The sequence below is a fragment of the Pteropus medius genome, unplaced genomic scaffold (assembly GCF_902729225.1).
Source record: "Pteropus medius unplaced genomic scaffold, Ma_sr-lr_union100, whole genome shotgun sequence".
In the NCBI taxonomy this organism is placed as follows: Eukaryota; Metazoa; Chordata; class Mammalia; order Chiroptera; family Pteropodidae; genus Pteropus; species Pteropus medius.
Genome location: NW_024354503.1, coordinates 14,494,183 through 14,515,488, shown reverse-complemented (window position 1 = coordinate 14,515,488; position 21,306 = coordinate 14,494,183). Strand labels below are relative to the sequence as shown.

At 48.2% G+C, this 21,306-nt stretch overlaps 1 protein-coding gene across 1 annotated transcript; it reads left to right on the top strand.

Moving 5' to 3' along the window:
* The first annotated feature begins 1,836 nt into the window (after positions 1 to 1,836).
* On the top strand, positions 1,837 to 12,677 carry CAPN11 (calpain 11). Its single transcript, XM_039854837.1, has 21 exons — positions 1,837 to 2,121; positions 2,498 to 2,567; positions 4,432 to 4,550; positions 5,312 to 5,445; positions 5,617 to 5,785; positions 7,011 to 7,094; positions 7,192 to 7,277; positions 7,516 to 7,590; positions 7,767 to 7,927; positions 8,142 to 8,308; positions 9,570 to 9,581; positions 9,878 to 10,089; positions 10,391 to 10,430; positions 10,529 to 10,597; positions 10,684 to 10,741; positions 10,866 to 10,930; positions 11,212 to 11,280; positions 11,733 to 11,811; positions 11,906 to 12,022; positions 12,480 to 12,538; positions 12,651 to 12,677. The coding sequence occupies exons 1-21, from the start codon at positions 1,876 to 1,878 to the stop codon at positions 12,675 to 12,677; spliced, it is 2,118 nt and encodes a 705-aa protein (XP_039710771.1). The 5' UTR covers positions 1,837 to 1,875.
* Positions 12,678 to 21,306: the final 8,629 nt, after the last annotated feature.

The window sequence follows — 21,306 nt, the reverse complement described above, 5'->3', positions numbered from 1 at the left end:
GCGGGAAGAGTAAGCGGGTATCGGATTATTAGTTCAGCCTGTGACCCCCTTACTTGGGGAGGATGGCACTGGCTTCACAAGCCTTCCTGCTGAGGAGAGAGAGGCGCAGCTCTCAGGAGCCAGTATAAGGGTGAAGATCATGAGCCTTGTCTAGGGTTTACGATCAGATTTAGTCCCAGGCCCAGGTGGCACTCTGTGACCTCGGGTAAGCTACTTGACCTCTGGGCCTCTGCTTCCTCTTCAGATATGTTGGGGTATTGCATGGTCCCATCTCAGGGCTGGTGTGCCAGGTGCAGAGCAGGCGCTCAGGACGGTTAGCTCTGCAGTCGTAACTCTTCTTAGTCTGCCAGCTGGAGGAAGAACAACAAGACTCCCTTGTCTTGCCTCTGAGGAACCGAGCCCTCTGTGGGCTCTGTCCGGGTCTCACCTCTGGACAGCCCAGAACCCTCTTGTCTGTCTCTATAGCTGCCCCTTTCTTTTCCTCACTCTGATTCTTCCCACACCCCAGCCTTTAAAATTTAGACCATATCCTTCTTCTCTTCCCCTTAAGCTCTTCCTTATTCCAGAGTCAGCTGAGAATGAGGGGAGGCTGAGGGAGGACAGGCCCAGTACGTACAGGGTAGGACTGGAGATTCAGAGTTGATCTCGGCTCTGTGGTCTCACTTCCTCTTTTTCCACCTTCATGCTCTTCCCCTGGGTTCGATCCTGGTGACGGAGGGGTCAGTCCCACATGTTGTGGGTGGGGGCCTGTACTCGGGAAAGGATGTAAGCAGATTGCAGTCCCGCCAAGGTGGAGGTGTGGGCAGGGCATCTTGGGTCCCCTGATGCCTGGCTGGCTCAGGATCTGTCAGCCAGCCCGACTATTCCTCTCAGAGGTTCAGCCTCCCACCGCATCAGGGGATTCCCTAACTGGAGTCTCCCTGTGAGAAGCCCATTCCCCTCTGCCCCGCTGCCCTATACACTCTATTATTTCCACTCTCCCCAAAAAGAAGTGTCCTTTGCATGATCTGGAGGTTATTTTTTTTTTAACAGCTTTATTGAGATATGATTCACATGCTCATTTAAAGTGTACAATTCAATGGCTTTTCATACATTCACAGTTATGTCACCATCGCCACAATTAATTTTAGAACATTTTGATTTTTCCCCAAAAGGAACCCCATCTCCATTAGCCATCAACTTCCAATCTACTCTCTGTCTCTACATAGAGTAAGTAGCCTGTTTGGGGCATTTTATATCATTGGAATCATACACTACATGGTCTTTTGTGATTGCTTTCTTCACTTAGCATCATGTTTTCAAGGTTCATCCATGTTGTAGCATGTGTCAGCACTTCATTTATTTTTATTGTTGAAAAATATTCCATCGTGGGTATCTTCCTCATTCAACAGCTGATGGAATTTGGGTTTTTTTCTCACCTCTTGGCTATTGTAAATAATGCTGCTTTGGACATCTGTGTGTGAGGTTTTCAATGGACATATGTTTTCATTTCTCTTGAGTGTATACCTAGGGGTGGAATTGCTGGATCATATGATAATTCTGTGTTTAACTATTTGAGGAACTACCAGACTATTTTCCACAGTGGCTGCACCCTTTTACCTTCCCACCAGCAGTGTATGAGGGTTCCGATTTCTCCACATCCTCACCCACACTTGTTACCATCAGTCTTTGATTATAGCCATCCTAGTAGGTCTAGTGGGTGTTAAGTGGTATATGATTATGCTCTTGATTTGCATTCGTTTGGTGACTCAAAGATGTTGAGCATTTTTTTTTCATGTGAGTATTGGTCATTTGTATCTCTTCTCCAGGAAAAAATATCTATTCGGATCCATTTTTTAACACGGTTATTTCTCTTTTTATTATTAAGTGGAGACCATGTTCACCGATAAGGGAATGGCGGCTCACATAAGCCAGAACCGACTCAAGGCCAGCGGCCTGGGCCAACACCACAATGCCCAGAACTACAGTGACCAGAGCTTTGAGGAGCTGCAAGCACTCTGTCTGAGGAAGGGGGAACTGTTCCAGGACCCCATATTCCCTCCCGAACCCACTTCATTGGGCTTCAAGGAACTGGGACCTGACTCCAAAAATGTGCAGAACATCTGCTGGCAGCGTCCCATTGTGGGCACTGGGAGGGGAGGCATGGACTCATGGGTGGGGGAGGGGCAGATTGTAGCAATGCCCCAGTCACTTTGATAAGTTCCAGTCCGCCACAGCCCTATCCTGGCCCTGGCACTAGGCTCCACCTCCATCAGAGCTGGGGACAGTTCTGGACATGCTTAAGCAAAACCTCTCAGATAACCCCTTGGGAAGTCATTCACTAACCTTTGCTATCACAACTTACAACTGTGCCGAGCTGGTACCGTACCCTCTCCCTTCCCCACATTCATGTTTTCCCCTAGGACTTTGAAATGGGCATCATTTTCCAAGAAAGATGGGAGGGAGGTTGGGAGGGGGGTGTCCTGGGCTCCCTGAAACCTGGATTCCTTCACTGCAGGAAATCACAAGCAATCCTCACTTCATTGTGGATGGTGTCACTCCGACAGACATCTGCCAGGGGATACTTGGTGAGTGGGGAACAGAAAAATTGGTCTCCACTGGGGGATGGGGGTGAACTGGGGAAGAGGGCTGAGGTGGGGGAGTGCCAAAGGTCTTGAGGCTGGAGGGCGGGGACCCCAGATTCAGCGACTCTTCTTTTACCCTGTCGCTCCCCTCCTGAGGAAATGGAGAGAGTGTCAGGTGTGGTTACTGCCTCCTCTACCCAGATTTCATCCGCCTGCACAATCTGGGTCTGGGGAGTAAACTAAAGGGGTGGGGTGGTGGTATATTAGTTATTGACTGCTACACAGTAAATTACCCCAAGACTTCAGTGACTTAAAACAACAAATGCGATACCATCTCACAGTTTCTGGGGGGCAGGAATTCAGAAGCAGCATAACCAGGTGTGGGTCTCTCACGAGGCTGCAGTCAACATGCAAGTCAGGGCTGTGGCCATCCGAAGGTCATCTGAAGGTTGAACGGGAGCTGGAGGATTGGCTTCCAAGATGGTGCGCTCACATGGCAGGAGGCCTGAGTGTCCACACACGGTAGCTGGCTTCCCCCAGAGAGAGTCATCTAAGAGAGAGAACAAGGAGCAAGCCACAATGCCCTTACCACCTAGTCTCAGGTGAATACACACACACACGTACACACACACACTCACTAAGATAACCTCCACCACGTTCTACTTGTTAGATGTAAGTGCAATATCTGGCCCACTCTCGAGGGGAGAGGAAGGAGGCTCCACTTCTTGAGGGGAGGAGTGTCAAAGAACTTGACATATTTTAAAGCCACTGCAGGGGCCAGAACTTCCTCAGTCTGGGGTATCAAGCACAGAAGCTTTGGGCTCCCTCAGCCCGTTCTCCCGGAGGCTCCCAGGGACAGTCCCAAGAAATAGCTTCCTCCTTAAGCCTGGTCCTATTTCACAGGTTCCTCCAAAACCCTCACTGCAGCTTTAGGGAAAAGGCCAGGGTGGGCTTCCTCTGTGGATGAATTCTGTCTTGGTTGTGTGGCAGAGAATGCGGTGGGGTATGGGAAGGGCAGAGGCCAAGGAGACCTCAAGTCCCACAGCAACCCCTGAGGCTTACTAGGCTGGAGCAGCCCGTGCTATTGAAGGAAAAAAATGGCTTCTCTCTAGGTTCCTTTTTGGCAGTGGCGGATTGCAGTGTCTTTAACCCTCCTTTCACACCCTCTGCCTCCCTCCTGAGTACTTCAGGCAACCAGAGGCCACTGGTAATCACAGGAGCTGTCCCAGTGCCCTCAGCCTCAGCCTGGCCCAGAGCACTCACACGAGGCACTGCCTGCCCCACCGCCTCAGCCCATGGGGTCTGAGATATCCAGGAGAGAGATGGCAACAGATGACCTCAGACCAGGCATACTGCCTCTGTGTCCAAAGCCCAGCCCAGAGACCCTGGGGTACAGACTGAGCCCCTTGAGTCTCCAGTATTACGTGGGTCACACCAGGGAGAGACGTCTTGGTCGCGACACCAGTGTAGTCTTGGGGTGGAGGTGGGGAGCCATGGGGGAAGGTGACTGGATTTGTTTGAGGGATGAGAGATGACTGGCTCTCTCCCAAAGAAAACAGCTCCAGAGTGAGGAGCAAGGCCACGTCCAAAAAGTCCTCCTCCTCAAATCCCAAAGCAAAAGCGTCTGGTTCTAATTTGTAAGTCTTTCACTTAACAGAAATGGTAGAGAAACTTACACGCCCATTCCTCACCCCACCCCGACCCGGAGCCTGTTCCTTCATCCCTGCTTCTCCCTGCTTGCTTCCTTAGCAGGAAGGCCAGCTGGGGAGGGGACCACGGAGCCCACTCCTGCTCTTCAAGGTCTTGGATTCCGGGACTTACATAAACGTGAGAGTGCTCAGGGGGAAGCCCCTGCCTGTCTTTCCAGGGGACTGCTGGCTGCTGGCTGCCATCGGCTCCCTTACCACGTGTCCCAAACTGCTGTACCGCGTGGTACCCAAGGGACAGAGCTTCAAGAAGAACTATGCTGGCATATTCCATTTTCAGGTGAAGCGCTGTTTGAAAGCCAGAGTTTCTTTGTGGGGTAGAGGAACAGAGGGAGGGAAAGAGAGAATTAGTATGTGCTTTGCAGTTTACCTTTTCTCTTTTCTCTTTGAAATATGACATTTATTAGTGTGGGTTTTTCTATTATCAGGCAAATAGCTGTTAACTAAAGAAATCACTCAAAATCTGTTCACTAATATTTTAACCCCCTCCCAAAAATAATTATCAGTTTGTGTATCTCCTTCTCCTCCTCTCTCTCTATCTCTCTGTAGATATGTATATGTGTGTGTGTGACATTGGGAGTCTCTGTCACATAATTTTTGTAATCCGCTCTTTAAATTTAGCAACATGTGAATGAATTCCCTATGTCATAAAATGTTCCTGAGACTCATAAGAGTTCAGAAATCCTAAAGTCCAGACAAGGTCAAAAGATGGGTGGGGTCCCCCTGGATGACATGGCAGGACCTGGAAGTGAGCCTGGGAGTGAGGTTCATGCTTTCCATTGCCTTTTACTCACTATTTCGCCATTCTGGGGAGTGGACTCTCTGACATTGGCATGTCACTAAACCTGGCCACCAGGAGGCGCTCATGTAACAGAGTTCTCACATAGGTGTGTGTGTGGGGTGTGTGTGTGTGTGTGTGTGTGTGTGTGTGTGTGTGTGTGTGTGTGTGAATACGCACGAGTTAATATGCATGTGCTTGGAGGGGATCCTGGGGCAGACAGATGCCCCATGCCCTATTGAAGTCCACCTCACTGCCCGCAGATTTGGCAGTTTGGGCAGTGGGTGGACGTGGTGGTGGATGACCTGCTGCCCACAAAGAACGGCAAGCTGGTATTCGTGCACTCAGGCGAGCGCACTGAGTTCTGGAGCGCCCTGCTGGAGAAGGCGTACGCCAAGTGAGTGACCTGAGCCAACGAACCGAGCTTGCCTTCAAACCTGCCCCACTAGGTGGCAGCTATGGGGGCAGCCGGAATCAAGGAAAGAGGCAGGGGCATGGCAGGGCATCCTTTTCTTCCCGCACCACACTCTATCCCAGAGCCCGAACAGTGCCCTCTCCGTGCCCGCAGGCTGAGTGGGTCCTACGAAGCACTGTCAGGGGGCAGCACGGTGGAAGGCTTTGAAGACTTCACGGGGGGAGTGACCCAGAACTTCCAACTCCAGAGGCCCCCTAAGAACCTGCTAAGAATGCTTAGGAAGGCCATAGATCGATCCTCCCTCATGGGCTGCTCTATCGAAGTAAGTCATGCTTGGTCCTGCCTCAGGGCCTTTGCACCTCCGGTTGCTTTCATCTAGAAGGTTCTTTCTGCAAATACCCACCACGGCTGGCTCCTTCTCATTCACATTTCAATTCAAAAGCCCTTTCCTCAGGCTAGTCTTCCCTGCCTCCCAAATTAGCTATTCTTCCTTTTAAATTAGCTGTTCCTACCCCCATCCACTCTCCACTTTGAAATTATAATGTGAAATGATCTATGTATTTATTCATAGCCTATCTTCTCCAGACAGTTTTCACATTCAATGAGGGCAGTGATTTTGTTGTCTCATTCACTGCTGGATCCTGGGACTTAGGATGGGGCTTGGTATGCAATAGATATCCAACAAATATTTGCTCAAATAAATAAATGAATGCAGGATTCTACTGTTTGACCCCACAATTGCAGTCTTGGACATTTATCCCAGAGAAACGAAGACTTATGTCCACAAGAAAAGCCTGAGCACAAATGTTTATAGCAGCTTTATTCATAATAGCCAGAAACTGCAAACAACCTAGATGTCCTTCGAAGGGTGAATAGTTAGACAGTGGTGCGCACACCATGGAACACGCTCAACAATAAAAAGAAATGAACTATTAACACGTATAACGACTTGCGAAAATCTCAAGGGAATTGTGCTGAATTTAAAAAAGGTGCAATCTCGAAAGGGTCCATACTATATGATTTGATTTATATGACAGTGTTGAAATGACCAAATGAAAAAAAAAAAATGGAAAACAGATGAGTGGTTGTCAGAGGTTAGGGAGGAGGGTATTAAGAAGAGGTGGCTGTGGTTATAAAAGGGCAACAGGAGGGATGCTTGAGGTGAGGGACCTCGTCTATATCCTGACTGTGGTGGTGAAGACACAAAAACGCACACGTGACAAAACTGCATAGAACACACGCATGAGTACCAGTAAAACTGGGGGAATCTCTATAGGACTGGTGAACTGCCTCCACACCGACACCCTGGTTTTGATATTGTACTATATATAGTTTTGCAAGATGTTATAGTCACGGGAAACTGAATATGGGGTGCATGAGATCTCTCTGTATCGAGTTTCACAACTGCACGTAAATCTACAATTATCTGAAAATACAAAGCTTACTCTTAAAGAAATGAGCCCGCAGAGTTCACCCCTCTCTGCAGTTGCCCGAGTCCCTCTGACCAGATCCTGAATCGCTTGCTCTCCTTCCTCTCTGTTCTGTAGATCACCAGCAGCAGTGAGTTGGAATCCATGACCCAGAGGATGCTGGTGAGAGGACATGCTTACTCAGTGACTGGCCTTCAGGATGTGAGTCTGACAACTGCATCCTACCCCGAGAGGCATGTGAAGGAAGAGAACTTCCTCCTGCCCCTATGCGCCTGACCTTCACACGCTCTCCACCCAGATCTGGTACCAAGGCAGGACGGAAACCCTGATTCGGGTCCGGAATCCCTGGGGCCGGATTGAGTGGAATGGAGCCTGGAGTGACAAGTAGGTGGCCCTGACCAGTGCTCTCGGGTGAGAGGCAGAGCACATAGCAGGCCCATGAACGAGGCCGTGCCAGAGAGGGACCCACTGGTGCGCCTGGGCGCATCCCTCCTCTCCAGATTCTCCACCTAACTCAGGACGCCCAGTAGGAAGGCATCAGGGGTGAGAGAATGGCTTGGCGAGAAAGGAGGTGCCTCCTGACCCACAGCCCCTCTTCTTTCACTGCCTATCTCTGCTCCAGCTCTGTGGAGTGGGAAGAGGTGTCCCCAGACATCCAGAAGCAGCTGCTGCACAAGATGGAGGATGGGGAGTTCTGGTCAGTGCGGCTTGGATGGGCCTCTCTCGCCACCTCATACTCCACCCCTTCATCTCTCCTGCCCCCTCCCACCTGCACCTTGGACATGGAGCCTCCTGGGACAGGACAGGGAGGAGGGTTCCTGTGGGTGTGGGTATGCCGCTGACAGGCTCTAGTACCCACCCCCTCCACCACAGGATGTCCTACCAAGATTTCCTGAAGAACTTCACATCCCTGGAGATCTGCAGCCTGATGCCTGATGCACTCTCTGGGGACTATAGGAGCTGTTGGCACATCATCTTCTACGAGGGCAGCTGGCGGCGGGGCAGCACTGCGGGGGGCTGCAGAAACCACCTTGGTGGGTGAGGGGATTCAGGGGGCAGGAAGCCAGGAATGGATCCCCGAGTCACCTGTACAACCCTACCTGGGGGACACAGGGTCACAGGAATCAGGGCGCCCAAAGTCAGGGGCCCGTCAGATCCCACTGGGCTCTGTTGAGGAGGTGGGCATGTGGCTGAGAAGCCACTGCACGCTGGGCAGGGCAGAGCCATCCTGACCTGCTTCTTTTACAGACACGTTCTGGACCAACCCCCAGTTTAGGATCTCTCTCCCTCTGGAGGATGACCCAGAGGACGAGGAAGCCATCTGTACCTGCCTGATAGCCCTGATGCAGAAGAACTGGCGGCAGGCGCGACCCCAAGGAGCCCCATTACAGACCATTGGCTTTATCATCTACACGGTGGGCGCCCCAGCCGATCTTCCAGCCACCACTCTTGCTCCCTCACCCTGTCCTCCCTCCCAGGGCCACTGCCCACTTAGGAGTGGGACCCTTTCCAACAGGATCCACAGCCCTGGCTCTTGCTTGAGTGGTGCCTTGTGTTTTTAAAAGCAAGCAGCAGTTTCCTTTTAACAAGTTTTTAGATCTGAAATGTTTCGATAGCACTTCCTTTGTGCTCCGCATTGCTCCAAAGGCCTTCTGAACAGGAAGGAGATTGAGAGCCACAGCAATGAGGCCACTTGCTCAAGCTCACACATCCAAGAGTCAGCAACAGCCTGTGTCCTGATTTCCAGACATTCCGAGACTTCTGCACAAGCCCCGCTGAGCCTACCCCTAGACCTCCCACCAAGAGCCTTGACTCCAGGGGCCAAGAGAAATCCCTGACAAGTGTTTCCCAAACCGCGCTTTTCAAGATCCTAGAAATGGCCATTTGTTCTTTCTCTTATATATTTAATGACGATTTATGGAACTCCTACTGTATGCTGGGCCCCAGTCCAGTCTCCAGTAGTTTAATAGTGAACAAAACAGATGCAAGCAGGGCCCTTTTCCTAGGCTGCAAATCCACCAGGTTAGCAGACACGCCTCAGGACATTTCCAAGGCTAGATGCATTCTTTCCAGCTGTCTTCTGGCCCCCACGCAGAGCTCTACAGTGTCATCAGCATGTTAAAGGTTCTGGTCATCCCTGTAGGAGAACAGAAACCCGTTTATCTGGGTTTAACTCATCTTTTTACTACTTTATTTGTGCTCAATCCTCAATTTCATAATCCCCTATTAGCTTCTTGCAGGGAAATGCTATCATGTTCAGGAAAATGAGCTCCTAGGTTTTCATCCCAGATATGTCACTGTTTAACAGTGAAGTTGGGCAAAGTTACCTCACCTCATGGGGATTCTGTTGCCTGTCCTCAACCTGCAGTGGTAAAACTCTCCCCCTGGCAAAATTCTGTGTAAACTGTACTTTCCTGTCCAAAGCTGAGGAATTATTAATGCTAGGACTTTTAGCTATCAGAGCCCATACCCTACCCCATCACTAGTGTCCCAGTGCCCTGAACACATCCCTGCTCAACACACACATGTACATACCACACACACAATAATACGTCAGTCAATATCACACACATGCACGCCATCACACATCTATTCATGCACACCCCACTGGGCTTTCACAGCCTGAGCCCCTTCACCATCCTGGGGATCTGACCCCCCTGTCTCTCTCTTTCTTAGGTCCCAAAGGAGGTACAGAAGACATGGGGCTTGATCCTGGCCAGGATGCATGTGGATGGGCAAAGGGTGGAATTTGGCGAAGGGCTCTGGAGCCCACTGGGTTAGAAGTCCAGCCCCCTCAGGCCCTGGGTGGGATTCAGGGAAAGAAGAGACCATACCAGGGCTACCTGCCACTTGGATGGGGTCCAGGCCCGGTCAGTTGGTGGACGTATCTCCCTGCAACCTTGCCCAAGCAGGCTTCACCTTGGGGGTCCCTCTCTCCCAGCCCTCCCAGGCCGGCCCTGTACCCACCTCCGGGGCACATATAGTTGCAGAACATCCAAGATATCCACTTGAAGAAGGACTTCTTCATAAAGTATCAGAACCATGGCTTCTCAGAGATCTTCACCAACTCACGTGAAGTGAGCAGCTATCTCCAGCTGCCTCCAGGGGAATATATCATCATTCCCTCCACCTTTGAGCCACACAGGGATGCTGACTTTCTGCTTCGGGTCTTCACAGAGAAGCACAGCATGTCCTGGTGAGGGCCCCCACCTCACTGCTCCAAGGCCGTATGCCCAAGAGCTGTAAGAGGTCAAGCTCAGGAAGCAGTCATCTGGTCCTCCCCAACCCTGTCCCTATTTTACAGTCAGGGAAACTGAGGCATGTGGAGGGGAATCCCAGTTAGTAGCAGAGCCAGAACCAGAACCCAAATGGCATGGAGCCCATTCCATACAGACTCAGATATATGATATAATGCGCCCCCCACTCCGACCACCTCACTGAAATTAATGTCTCCCTGACCCCCTGGTAACCCCCAAGCTTCATTCACTTTTGCCCAGGGAAATGGATGAAGTCAACTGTGCTGAGCTACTCCAAGAGGTGAGGGGAGGCTCTGGTGTCGGGGGACTGGAGGAAGCCTCTGGGGGATGTAAAGGAACTTCCTGGACTGGGTCCCTCTCTCACTCCTTTCCCTCCAGGAAAACGTCTCTGAGCATTACGTAGACCAGGAGTTCAAACATTTGTTTGAGATAGTGGCAGGAGGAGAGGTGAGAGGCTGAGAGCTAGAAGCTGAAAGGAGGTGGATGGGAGCCGAAAAGGGACCAGAACAAAGGTTTACGGTCCCCCTCCCTAGGACAAGGAGATAGGCATGTATGAGCTACAAAGGCTGCTCAACAAGGTGATCCACAAACGTGAGTCTTTCACCCTACTACTCAGCCCTTCCCCTACAGTATTCACCCCACCTTGACCACTCTGCATCCCCCACAACCCCCTACTCACTCCTTCTTTTCTTTCCACCCATCCCCTCCCTCACAGTCAGAAACATCAGCACCAAGGGCTTTAGCCTAGACGCGTGCCGTTGCATGATCAACATCATGGATGTATCTTCCTGCCCAGGGGGCAGTGCTGTCCAGTGTTCTCCCACCCCTATCCCACTACCCCTCAGCCAGGCCTCGAGGTGGCTACTTCTCTGGTCAGCTATGCCCTCTTTCCTGTTGGGGCATAGGTTCTGGGTAGCAAAAGATGCCAGTTCCTCTGGCTGTTATCATAGTTACCATACAGGACACCCTGGTCTCGTCCCCCGTCTGTGAGTCCCACTGCTCTCCTGCCCCCGGGATGCCCCTCCTCATTCCTTTCTCCGATATCCTTGACCGCCCTTCAGAAAGATTGCTCTGGCAAGCTGGGACTTCCAGAATTCCAGATCCTGTGGAAAAAAATCAAGAAATGGACGGTAAAGGGTATTGAGGGGGCACTTTAAGGGGTGAGAAAAGAAGGTCCTCAAGAGGCATGGGAACTAGTAAGGATGAAGCTAGAACTGGAGCACCTGACTACACACACACACATTGACACACACACACACACACACCTACAAGGGACAGGATCTGTTGCAGTGTTGATGTATTATTTAGTCAAAACATTTAATAGGCAGTATAATCCTGCTATCTGCCAGCATAAGGGATACATGCAGAGAGCCCTGGGCACAGTGCCAGAGGCCCTCTGTGAGGCCTGGAATTCACCCTACAGTCACCAGATAATAGACATAGTGGGAGCTCGGCGGGTAGACCAGGGGAGGGAGCCCCTGGGCTCTTGAGTAGCAGTTGCAAGTCAGCCATACTGAAGTATTTCATTACTTCAACCACCATGCCATGCACATGGCCCTACCTCATCTGTGTGTCTCTTCAGGACATCTTCCAAGAGTGTGACCAGGACAACTCAGGTTCCTTGAACTCCTATGAGTTGCGCTTAGCAATTGAGAAAGCAGGTGGCCAGGGGTCGGAAGGGGCTTTGGGGCAGGGAAGGGGGAAGCCGTGGTCAGAGGGCGGGACTCCCCACCTCCATACTCCTCTCTCTCACAGGCATCAAGGTGAATAACAAGGTGGTGCAGGTGCTGGTGGCCAGGTATGCAAATGAGGACATGATCATGGATTTCGACAGCTTCATCGGTTGTTTCATGAGGCTGAAGGCCATGTTCGGTAAGTCAGGCACCTGCCATTCTCCACCCTAAGCCGGACTACTGGCCTTCTCCCACATATCCGCATGAGGGGCTCTGCTTCAGAGCCACGCCCTCTTATGGGTCACAGGTGATCTGGGTTCACATTCTAGCTCCACCACTTGCTGGCTCAGTGCCTTCAGCCAGTCACTTTATCTCTCTGTGCCTCCATTGCCTCGCCTATAAAATGGGGATAATAGTCCTGCCCTCATGGGTTAGAGGTACAGATTAAATGAGTTAGCATATGGAGAGCACTTAGAACTGGGCCTGGCTCATAGCAAGGCTCTATGAGTTGTTATCATCAGTCCCCTGCTTGGCGGGGGTGGCGGGGTGGAGGGTTTAGCTGGGGAGCATCAAGGGACAGACAACCTCTTATGCCCTTACCAGTTGGGTCTGACTCAGCTGTCAACCCCTTTCTCCTTGCCTCCTCCCTCAAACAGCATACTTTCTAACCATGGACCCCAAGAATACTGGCTATATTTGCTTGAACCTGAACCAGGTACATGGAAGGGATCTTACGATAGCCCCACCCATGGCTCCACCCTCTCTCTGCTCTCCCCAGCCATCCTGCCCCACCCCACCTCTCCCATCTGCTTCTTCTTTACCCACAGTGGCTGCAGATAACCATGTGGGGATAGAGGGACTTCAGGATCCTTGCTCCCTGCCACCACCACCACCAGCCGCAGGGGGCTTCTGCCCGAAGGGGCAGGTACTCTTTGCGGCTCTCAGCTCTTATGTCTCTGCTGATGGAATGGGCTCCAGGTAGCAACACCTGGGCCCAAGATGTCATGCTTACTCCAGCAGTAGACCTCCATGCCTCTGCCCACCCCCAGCTCAAAGTGTTTCATTTTTTACCCAGCCTGGCTTCTGGCGGCTAGATTTACCCCATAGTCAATCTCTCTCTCTCTCTCTCTTTATATTTTATTAAAGATTAAGTGACACTTCCCCAATGTCCCCTGGCTGGGGAGGCTCACCACCCTTTCTGTCCTGCCCACAATGGCCTGCTGCCCACCCCTCCCGGCATAGCCTCTCTCTTCTCTCTCTCACTCAGAGGCATTATTATAATAAACAACACATGCAACTGGCTTCCATGTCTCTATGTTTCTGTGCCAGGAAAGGACTGGCATCAGCACCAAAGAGGGGCCCCAGTAGCTCCCAGGGTGTACCACCCAACCTCCAGGGAGCATTTGGAAATGTGATTGTCGCAAAAGCTAGAGGGTGCTGTTGGTGTTTATGGGCAGTGCCAGTAATGCTAAATGCACAGCAGTCCCTATAAACTACTGAGCAGTACAGTGCCGCAGCATCGACTGCGAGCTGAGCAAAGTTAGGGATCCACGGGTCCCTGAGCCTCCTACAAAAGCCAGCATGTCAGATATGAACTGACCCTCCTGGGTGGGCGTGAGGCTGGGAGGGGTGAGGGCTGTGGCAACAGATGAGTTCATTCCTGCCTCAGAGGTGTTTAGATTCAAATCATTATTATTGTTAGAAAATTGCTCCTGCCAAACTAGTGCCCTTCCAGAGAGCATCGAAGAGTCTTGGTCCACCAGGGTTTGATCTTGGAGTCTCCGCCCCAGACGCCTTTTCCCCCACCCCAGCCTCCCACTGCAGTGAGAAGACAGAGACCACCTGCCACAGCTGCTCGGCAACACTTGTCCTTCTCCCGCCCTTCTGAATGCTCCATGGCTTCCAGAGCTCTGGTCTCTCTGGCCTGGACCCTGGCGCCTGGATATGCGAGCTTTTCAACCTCTTGGAGAGGAACAGCCTCCAAATTCCCTTCGATTAGGGGGCCGTCAGCCCCCAAGGCCTCTAACTCCTTCCTGGTCTGTGTATACTTCCAGCTTCCCGGGGTAGCCGGCTTCGCGTTTCCTCCCGCAGTAGTGCTCAGAGGCTCCCCTCCATTCGCACTAATCCACTCGCCACGCTTACGCTTAGCTAAGGGGGTGGGATTCCAATCTCTCTTGATCTGGTGACTGACTCTGCACCAGCCCCACCCCCTGCCTCCTTTGTGACTTCAAAGTCCGCGGCGCTCCCTCCAGAGCCACCCCCACCACCTCCTGAGGAATCGTTTCCGGCCCTGCCACTGCCTTCTGCCTTCCTCTCCCCTGTGCATTTCTACCTGACAGAGAAAGTCACACTCCGTTAAGGCCCTTAAAGACTGATTGTGCCACCCTTGTCTTCCACCACCTTTTCTCCACAGAACCGCTCTCTAAGGAGCGAAGGTCTCCAGGAGCGGAGACAGGGATCATTTGAGAAGGCCCCAAATCCCAGCGGGTCCTCTGAGCTTTTGAGAGGTCCACAGCAGTCCCAGTTGGTTCTAGGAAGCCTAGTGCTTGTTCCACAGCGAAGGCCAACTTCTGGCCTGGTGGCCTTGGACAAGTTACGTTCCTTCTCTAACAGAGTCTTTTCCCTCATCTGTCAATTAGGGGTGACAGTGCCTATCTCAGAAGTGTGTTGTGGCGACAATTGAGATAAAAGTGAAGCAGCGTGCTCAGTGCTTTGCACACAGTAAGCATTTCATAGAAGCTCATCATTGTCACCCTTAGGTTCCAGCAAAGCCCCACATACAGAGTTTGTGTGCTGAGCAACTCAAGGTGGCATCACACATCTGGATCATGATGTGAGGGGTACCCCCTTCCCAGAGTTTTACCACATGGCTGCCTCGTATTGGAGATGTGAGAAAAATTAGCATACATTTAATAAATATATCTAATTAAAACATGCATTCAACACATATGCAAACATGCAAGCTTCACATTCCTCCACATCCAAATCTAAAATAGAAGTTCCCTCCAAGCTACAACCAGGCCTGGCTACTCCTTTCTTCTGCCTGCCAAATCTGGTCTCTGCACCTTACCTCCATCATCATTGCTACAGCCTCTTCTGACTCAGTCCCAGTTCAACCTCACCTGCCTCCTTGCCCAGCCTAATGCCCTGGGAGGTCATTCCCACTATGTCTTTGCTATCTCCCGTGGGTCTGTAACAACACTTTCTGCTCTTTTCTGATCCTCAGTACTGGTAGCTTCCTCCGTTCACAGCACTGGGCGGCGGGGTTCTGCTGGGGAAGGGTACTAAACCATGCTGCCTGCACCCTCCACAGCTCGTGCTGGGGTGGCCTCTGCTGAAGCCACCTGGCAATCTAGATTTCATCTCTTAACTGCTGTTCTCTACAGCTGCTGCCCCCATTTCCTCCAGACCCTTCTCCACAGCCTCCAATTTTCCTGCAAAGGCGACAAGGCCACATCAGAGGAACAGCTTCAACTCAACTTCTTTAGTCCCACAGAATACATCCATAGCTTCATCTTCTGGTCTCTGAGAAAGTGGGATCTAATATGCGCTGGAAATTTTGCCACTTGCAACAACATGGATGGACCTTGAGGGCATTGTGCCAAGTGAAATAAGTCAGATGTGAAATCTAAAATAAAATAAACTCATACGCACACAGAACAAATTGGTAGTTGCCAGAGGCAGGGGGTCATGAGTGGGCAAAATGGGTGATTGTGGTCAAAAGGTACAAACTTCCAGTTATAAAATAAGTCCTGGGGAGGTAATTTACAGCATGACGACTGTAGTTAACAGTACTGTATTGCATATTTAAAAGTTGCTAAGAGAGCAGATCTTAAAAGTTCTCATCACGATAAATAAAAATGTGTTACTATATATGGTAATGGATGGTAAGTAGACTTATTGTGGTTATTATTTCTCTAACTAGACTTATCGTGGTTATTATTTCTCAATGCATACAAATATCAAATCATTATGTTGTACACCAAAAACTAATATAATGTTATATGTCAATTATATCTCAATAAAAAAATAAATGAAACGTGCTAGGAAAACCATGGACTATCATGCCACAGTTAGAAGCAATGGACTAGATGTCACACAGCAACCGCTATATAGCCTAAAAACATACTGAGTGGAAAACAGTAAAGCAAAATAAACGCGATAGCTTTTTTCCCATATTAAAAAAAATGGTAGATTTTAAGAGAACATAAAATCTACCATCTTAACTACTTTTAAGTATGCACTTCAGTGGCATCAAGTACATTCACATTGTTGTGCAACCATCACCACCACTACTACGAATAATGCTGCTATGAACATTTGCGTACGAATTCTTGTGGGAACATACATTTTCTATTCTCTTGATAGATTTTAGAGTTTCTCTATGCAAATACGAATATATATTTTTATTTCTCTACCCTCTTTGCATAAAAGATAACATACACATCAGTGAGCACCCTCTGTTTTTTTACTTAAAAAATATATATCTTGGGGATATTCCAGATAAACAAGGGGAAGAGGCTAGAATGTTCCATGTGGTGATTGATTAGATTTTGAGATAGCATATGAATTCATGTTGAGCTTAATATAGATAGAGATGGTTGCATAAAATAAAGTTATATAGACACACAAACATACAGGAGTTGCTATACACACATGCATTTCCTTACTCTGTCAGCTGAGAGGGCCCAAAACCAACACCCCAGTAGCAATGAACACACCTACTACCCAGTACTTGATTTTTAATACCATTCTCCAATAAATAGAACCAGGGCTCCTTAGAGAAATGTCTGATTCTAGGACTGGGGCAGGAAATGCACAAGATTAGCCTGGGTCATCTTTTACTGCCAGAAAGTAAGGAAATGCTCAAAAAAATAGCAAAACCAAAAAAAAACAAAAACAAAAACCCACAATGATGGATTATGTCATTTTAAACAGAGAAAATATTTCTATAAGATAAATTTCTAAAAGTGGGATATTGAGCTAAAGAGTATGCACATCAGTAATTCAAATAAATATTAAATTCCCCGCCGTAAAGGTCATGCCAATTTATAATCCCACCAGCAATGTAAGAGAGTACATATTTTCCCATAGCCTCATCATAGGGTGTGTAATCAAACTTTTGCATATTTCTGATCTGCTAGAAGGAATATGTTTTTTCAGTGTCCTTGTAGCTTGCATTTCTCTTTTTGCAAGTGAAGCTGAGCAAATATTCATGTTTTGTTTGCATTTTGTTTCCTGCGAGCTATCTCTCAATATTCTTTGCCTGTTTTTATACAGGCTTTTTGTGGTTTTCCCCATAAAATTCTAATAGCTATTTATATTTTAGGAAGATTTGACTTTTGCATAGGGGCTGCAAATATTTTTCTTTGTCATTTGTCTTTCCACTAGGTTTTTAGTGTCTGCTACATGAACTCTGCCCCTTCACTCCAGCAGAACTGCCATTTCCGGGCAACCTGTCCCCTCTGAAAGCTACATCTTAAAGCTAGTTCCTCTTTTCCTGGTGAAAGCTGACTCTATACTAAAGACTCCTCTTGTGTGTAAATGACATTTATTGTGTCCTTGTCTGCTTCAGGGGTCACATAGTCTCATTAGAACATGGAAAATACAGGAGAGCACACAGAAGAAAACCTCCCAGGATAACTGCTTCCTATTTATCAATGCCTGTCAACGTTTGTATGTGTATGTGTGTGTATGTGTGTGTTTATTTATATACAAAATAAATTTCTTATATGTATCCAGTGCCCTTGGGAGTCTATAACTTCAGCTTTTCTGCCTCTTGGATTGCTCTTGTGCTTATTCTGTCTCTACAAGGAGGTGAACAGGTAACGTGAGCAGGAACTCTTCCCTCCTGCCTATCCCCACAACAGCCTCATCCTCTCTCCTGGACCATCCACCTTTCTCCTGCTCCCTCGCCCCCACAACCCTTTCTAAGCTTCATCACTGCCCACACTCTTGTCAGAGACATCAGACGCTATGTTTAATCAAATCTTCAGACCACCTTGTTGGAAACCTGGGTTCATCAACCCATTTCCCCAAAATGATCCTGATTTCCTACTATTAGCGACACCAGCCAGCAGGAATGTCCAGGACTCACCTAAGCATTGCTTTGGCCTGATGCCTGTGCACACCAAATATTTCCTGAATTCACCTCACTCTGTTTTTGTTCATGCTCTTCTTCGCCTGGACTCTGTCCCCACCATATAGCAGGTCTCCCCACAGTATGTGTCACATTCTTCCCGTCCTCTGCCCCCTGAGCATCCTTTGCCTCTCTTCTTCTTCCTCTTGAGTCCTCCTCCTTCTTGGCCACTCCTCCTTCAAGCCTCAGCTCAGAAGCTCTATCCTTCAGGAGGCCTTCTCTGAGAAGTTCCACACAGGCGCGGACACACATCCCGGGTCCCATGCTGGCCAGGTGCCCGGGACTCCTAAGGTACCAGTCGCTTTCTCTGGCAGAGCATTTATCTCTCTGTATTGTTATTTCCTGTTTACTCCTCTATCTCCCCTGCTGACCACATATTGGCACAGGACTATCTTTTTCACTGATACATGGATGAACACTAAACAAGTTTGTTGACTAAGAAAACGAAATGCTCTCCCGGCTAATGTGAACACTCCCAACAATTTAAACCGTTAAAGGTCTCCATGGAAGATGCCTCCTGAAGAGCCAAGGTATCCCTGTTGGAAGTGGAACCCTCTCGGGTCTGACATGCAAACACTTCTACCTCAACTGTCTTCCTGCCAGCCTCTTCCTACTGTCACTGAGATCCTCTCTGAACCTCAGTTTGTTTATCTGTCCATAGACAAGAACACTCAGAGGAAAATTATAAAGACCATACGAATCACATACTTTGTAAATGGCAATGTGATAAATGAAGTATTATTTGGTTTGAGAGCTGTCCTTTTCAATTAATTAATTAATTGGGTCGTCTGACCTCTCCCAGCACGATTCTAACTCGAATATAAACTCTGCAGGTAGATTTTTGTGTAGATAATCGTTTATGTATCCCAAGAATGAAGACATGTTCAAAATGTAGCTCTTTAGAAAGAACCATATTTTCTGTTATTCAACATTTGTGTTATCAGATTCAAATAGAATAAATACTCATCAGTTGAATCAAACACAGAGAAGTCTAATGGCATCTGTTTTGTCATAACTGACATGGACTTACCATCAGTGGTCTTGACAGATGTGTATTTCCCACACCCACCATTCCGGGTCCTCCAATCGCTCAGGATGAGGTATCTAGTCCCTTCCCTCATATTTTCAGAATTCCCTCACCAAGAGGGAGATGTGGGTGAGGGAGGGGAGAGAAAAGGACTGCCTGGGTGGGTCCCCACTTGGATTCACAAGGGGCAGGTGAAGGGAGATAAGCAGAGGTTTGGAGGCCACCAGCAATCTTTCCGGGCCAGTGACTCAGGGAGCAGGCTGTGATCCCCTGGATTGCCATGGGAGTCGTGTGGCAAGGTCACCTCCACATAAGTAGGTTCCCCTGGCCTCCCTCTTTTGCCTGTCCTGTTCCCACTCCCCTGATGCCAGCCTCATCCCTGGCACAAAGCAGCAACTCTTGCCTATGGGAGCGAGATAAGGCAGAAAGGGGCTAGCCCCGGACATCCAAGGAGTAACTGAGGACAGAAAGGAGGATGCCCGCCAAGGGAAAAGCCAGAGCTAGAGGCCTGCCTTCCAGCACCATGCTTCCTAACTTCCAGACAACACTGCCTTTACTGCTGGGGGCCAGAAACTTGCGGGAGACAGGGAAGAGAAGGAAAGAGGGGAAAAGATGGAAGAAAGTTAGGGAGGTCCAGAAAAAAAGAGTAAGAGGTTAGGGAAACCAACACATGTTTTCACTATTAAATAAATGATATGCAGAATAATAATAAAGTACAGAGGACGGCAAATAATATAAGAGAATGCTTCCATGTATTCACTACCAAGATTAAACAGTGTTAACATTTTGCCATATTTCCTTTAGCTTTCTTCATTTCTTTAAAGGGATAATATTTTACAGACACAGCTATAATCCCCTCCCCCTACCTGTGGACCATCATTTCCTCTGTTCCTCTTCCCTTAAAGGGGGCCATTCTCCTAAGTCCTGTCTGTCTTTCCAATCTGTTTCTACTTTTACCACATGGGTATGTATACACAAATATATATATATACAATTGCTTACGTGTTTTAAATTTTTACATAAATGGCATCATTTGGCTCTAATTCTTTTGCCAGTTGGTTTTCCTCAACATCATGTCTTTGATACTTATACCCATTGATATGTGAGAGTTAGTACATTCATATTATCTGCTGTAGAGTATTCCATTTTATGACTGTTTACTTTTCTCCTCTTGTGGACATTTGTTTAGTTTTTTGTTGTTGTTGTTATTACAAAAAAAGCATAAAAGAACATCCTCGTACACATCTCTCTGTGCACATCTGTGAGAATTTCTCTAGAGTCACACCTACAAATGGAATTGTTGGGTTCCAAGGAAATGTTTCCAGCTTTACCAGATATTGCCAAATTGCGCTCCCAAATGACTGAGCCCGTTAACCCTCCCTTCCAGTACTCCATGAATTTCCACTGCTCAGGGGTACTAAACGGTAGCTCTTTCAAGATATTGTTTATACTTTTCACATTTATGAGCCACACGTATTTTCTCCTTAGGAAATGACCCACTTATATTCTTTCTTTATTTTTCTTTGGCTATTTTTTTTTGGTCCTTTTCTTATTTATTATAAAAATACTTTATTTATAATTGGTACTAAATCTTTTTCGGTTATTTGGATTGCAATTGTTTTCTCCAAGTCTCTGAGGGACTGTCTTTTCATTTCGTTTGTAGTGTCTTTTATGAATTTAAAGCTTTGGAATTATTACTGAAGCTGAATGATTGATAAACGGGAGTTCATTATACTATTATCTCTACTTTTGTGTAATTTTGAAAATTACCATAACAAGAAGTTTGTAAAAATCTCTAAAACAAATAATTCTCTACTATCCCAAATTCCTAAAGATCAGCTCCTATATGTTTTACTTTCCACATACAGGTCCCTAATGCCAGTGGAAGTTCTTTTTGTAGTTGGTGTGTCAGAGGATCAAACCTATCTTTCCCTCGTGGATGGCCGACTGTCGCAACTCCAATTTCTCACTAGTCCTTTCTCCTCTAAACACAACTTCCACCTCTGCCCCATATATTCTTGGACTTGTTTCTAAACTCTCTATTTCATTCATTAGTCACTGTGTCTACTCTTGCACCTTGCCACACTGTTTTCATTCCCATATGACCAGATTGGTATCTATAGAGCCAGATTTGCATCCCCTCTTTTTTCATCTTCAGATTGATTTGGCTATTCTTGGCCCCTTTTCCATATAAATTTTATTATCAGCTTATCCAATTCTAGAAAAGGAAAAAAAAAACAAACAACTGTTGGGTTTTCGATCGGAATCTCATTGACTTTCCAGATAAATTTCAAGAACTAACATCTTTGTAACTATA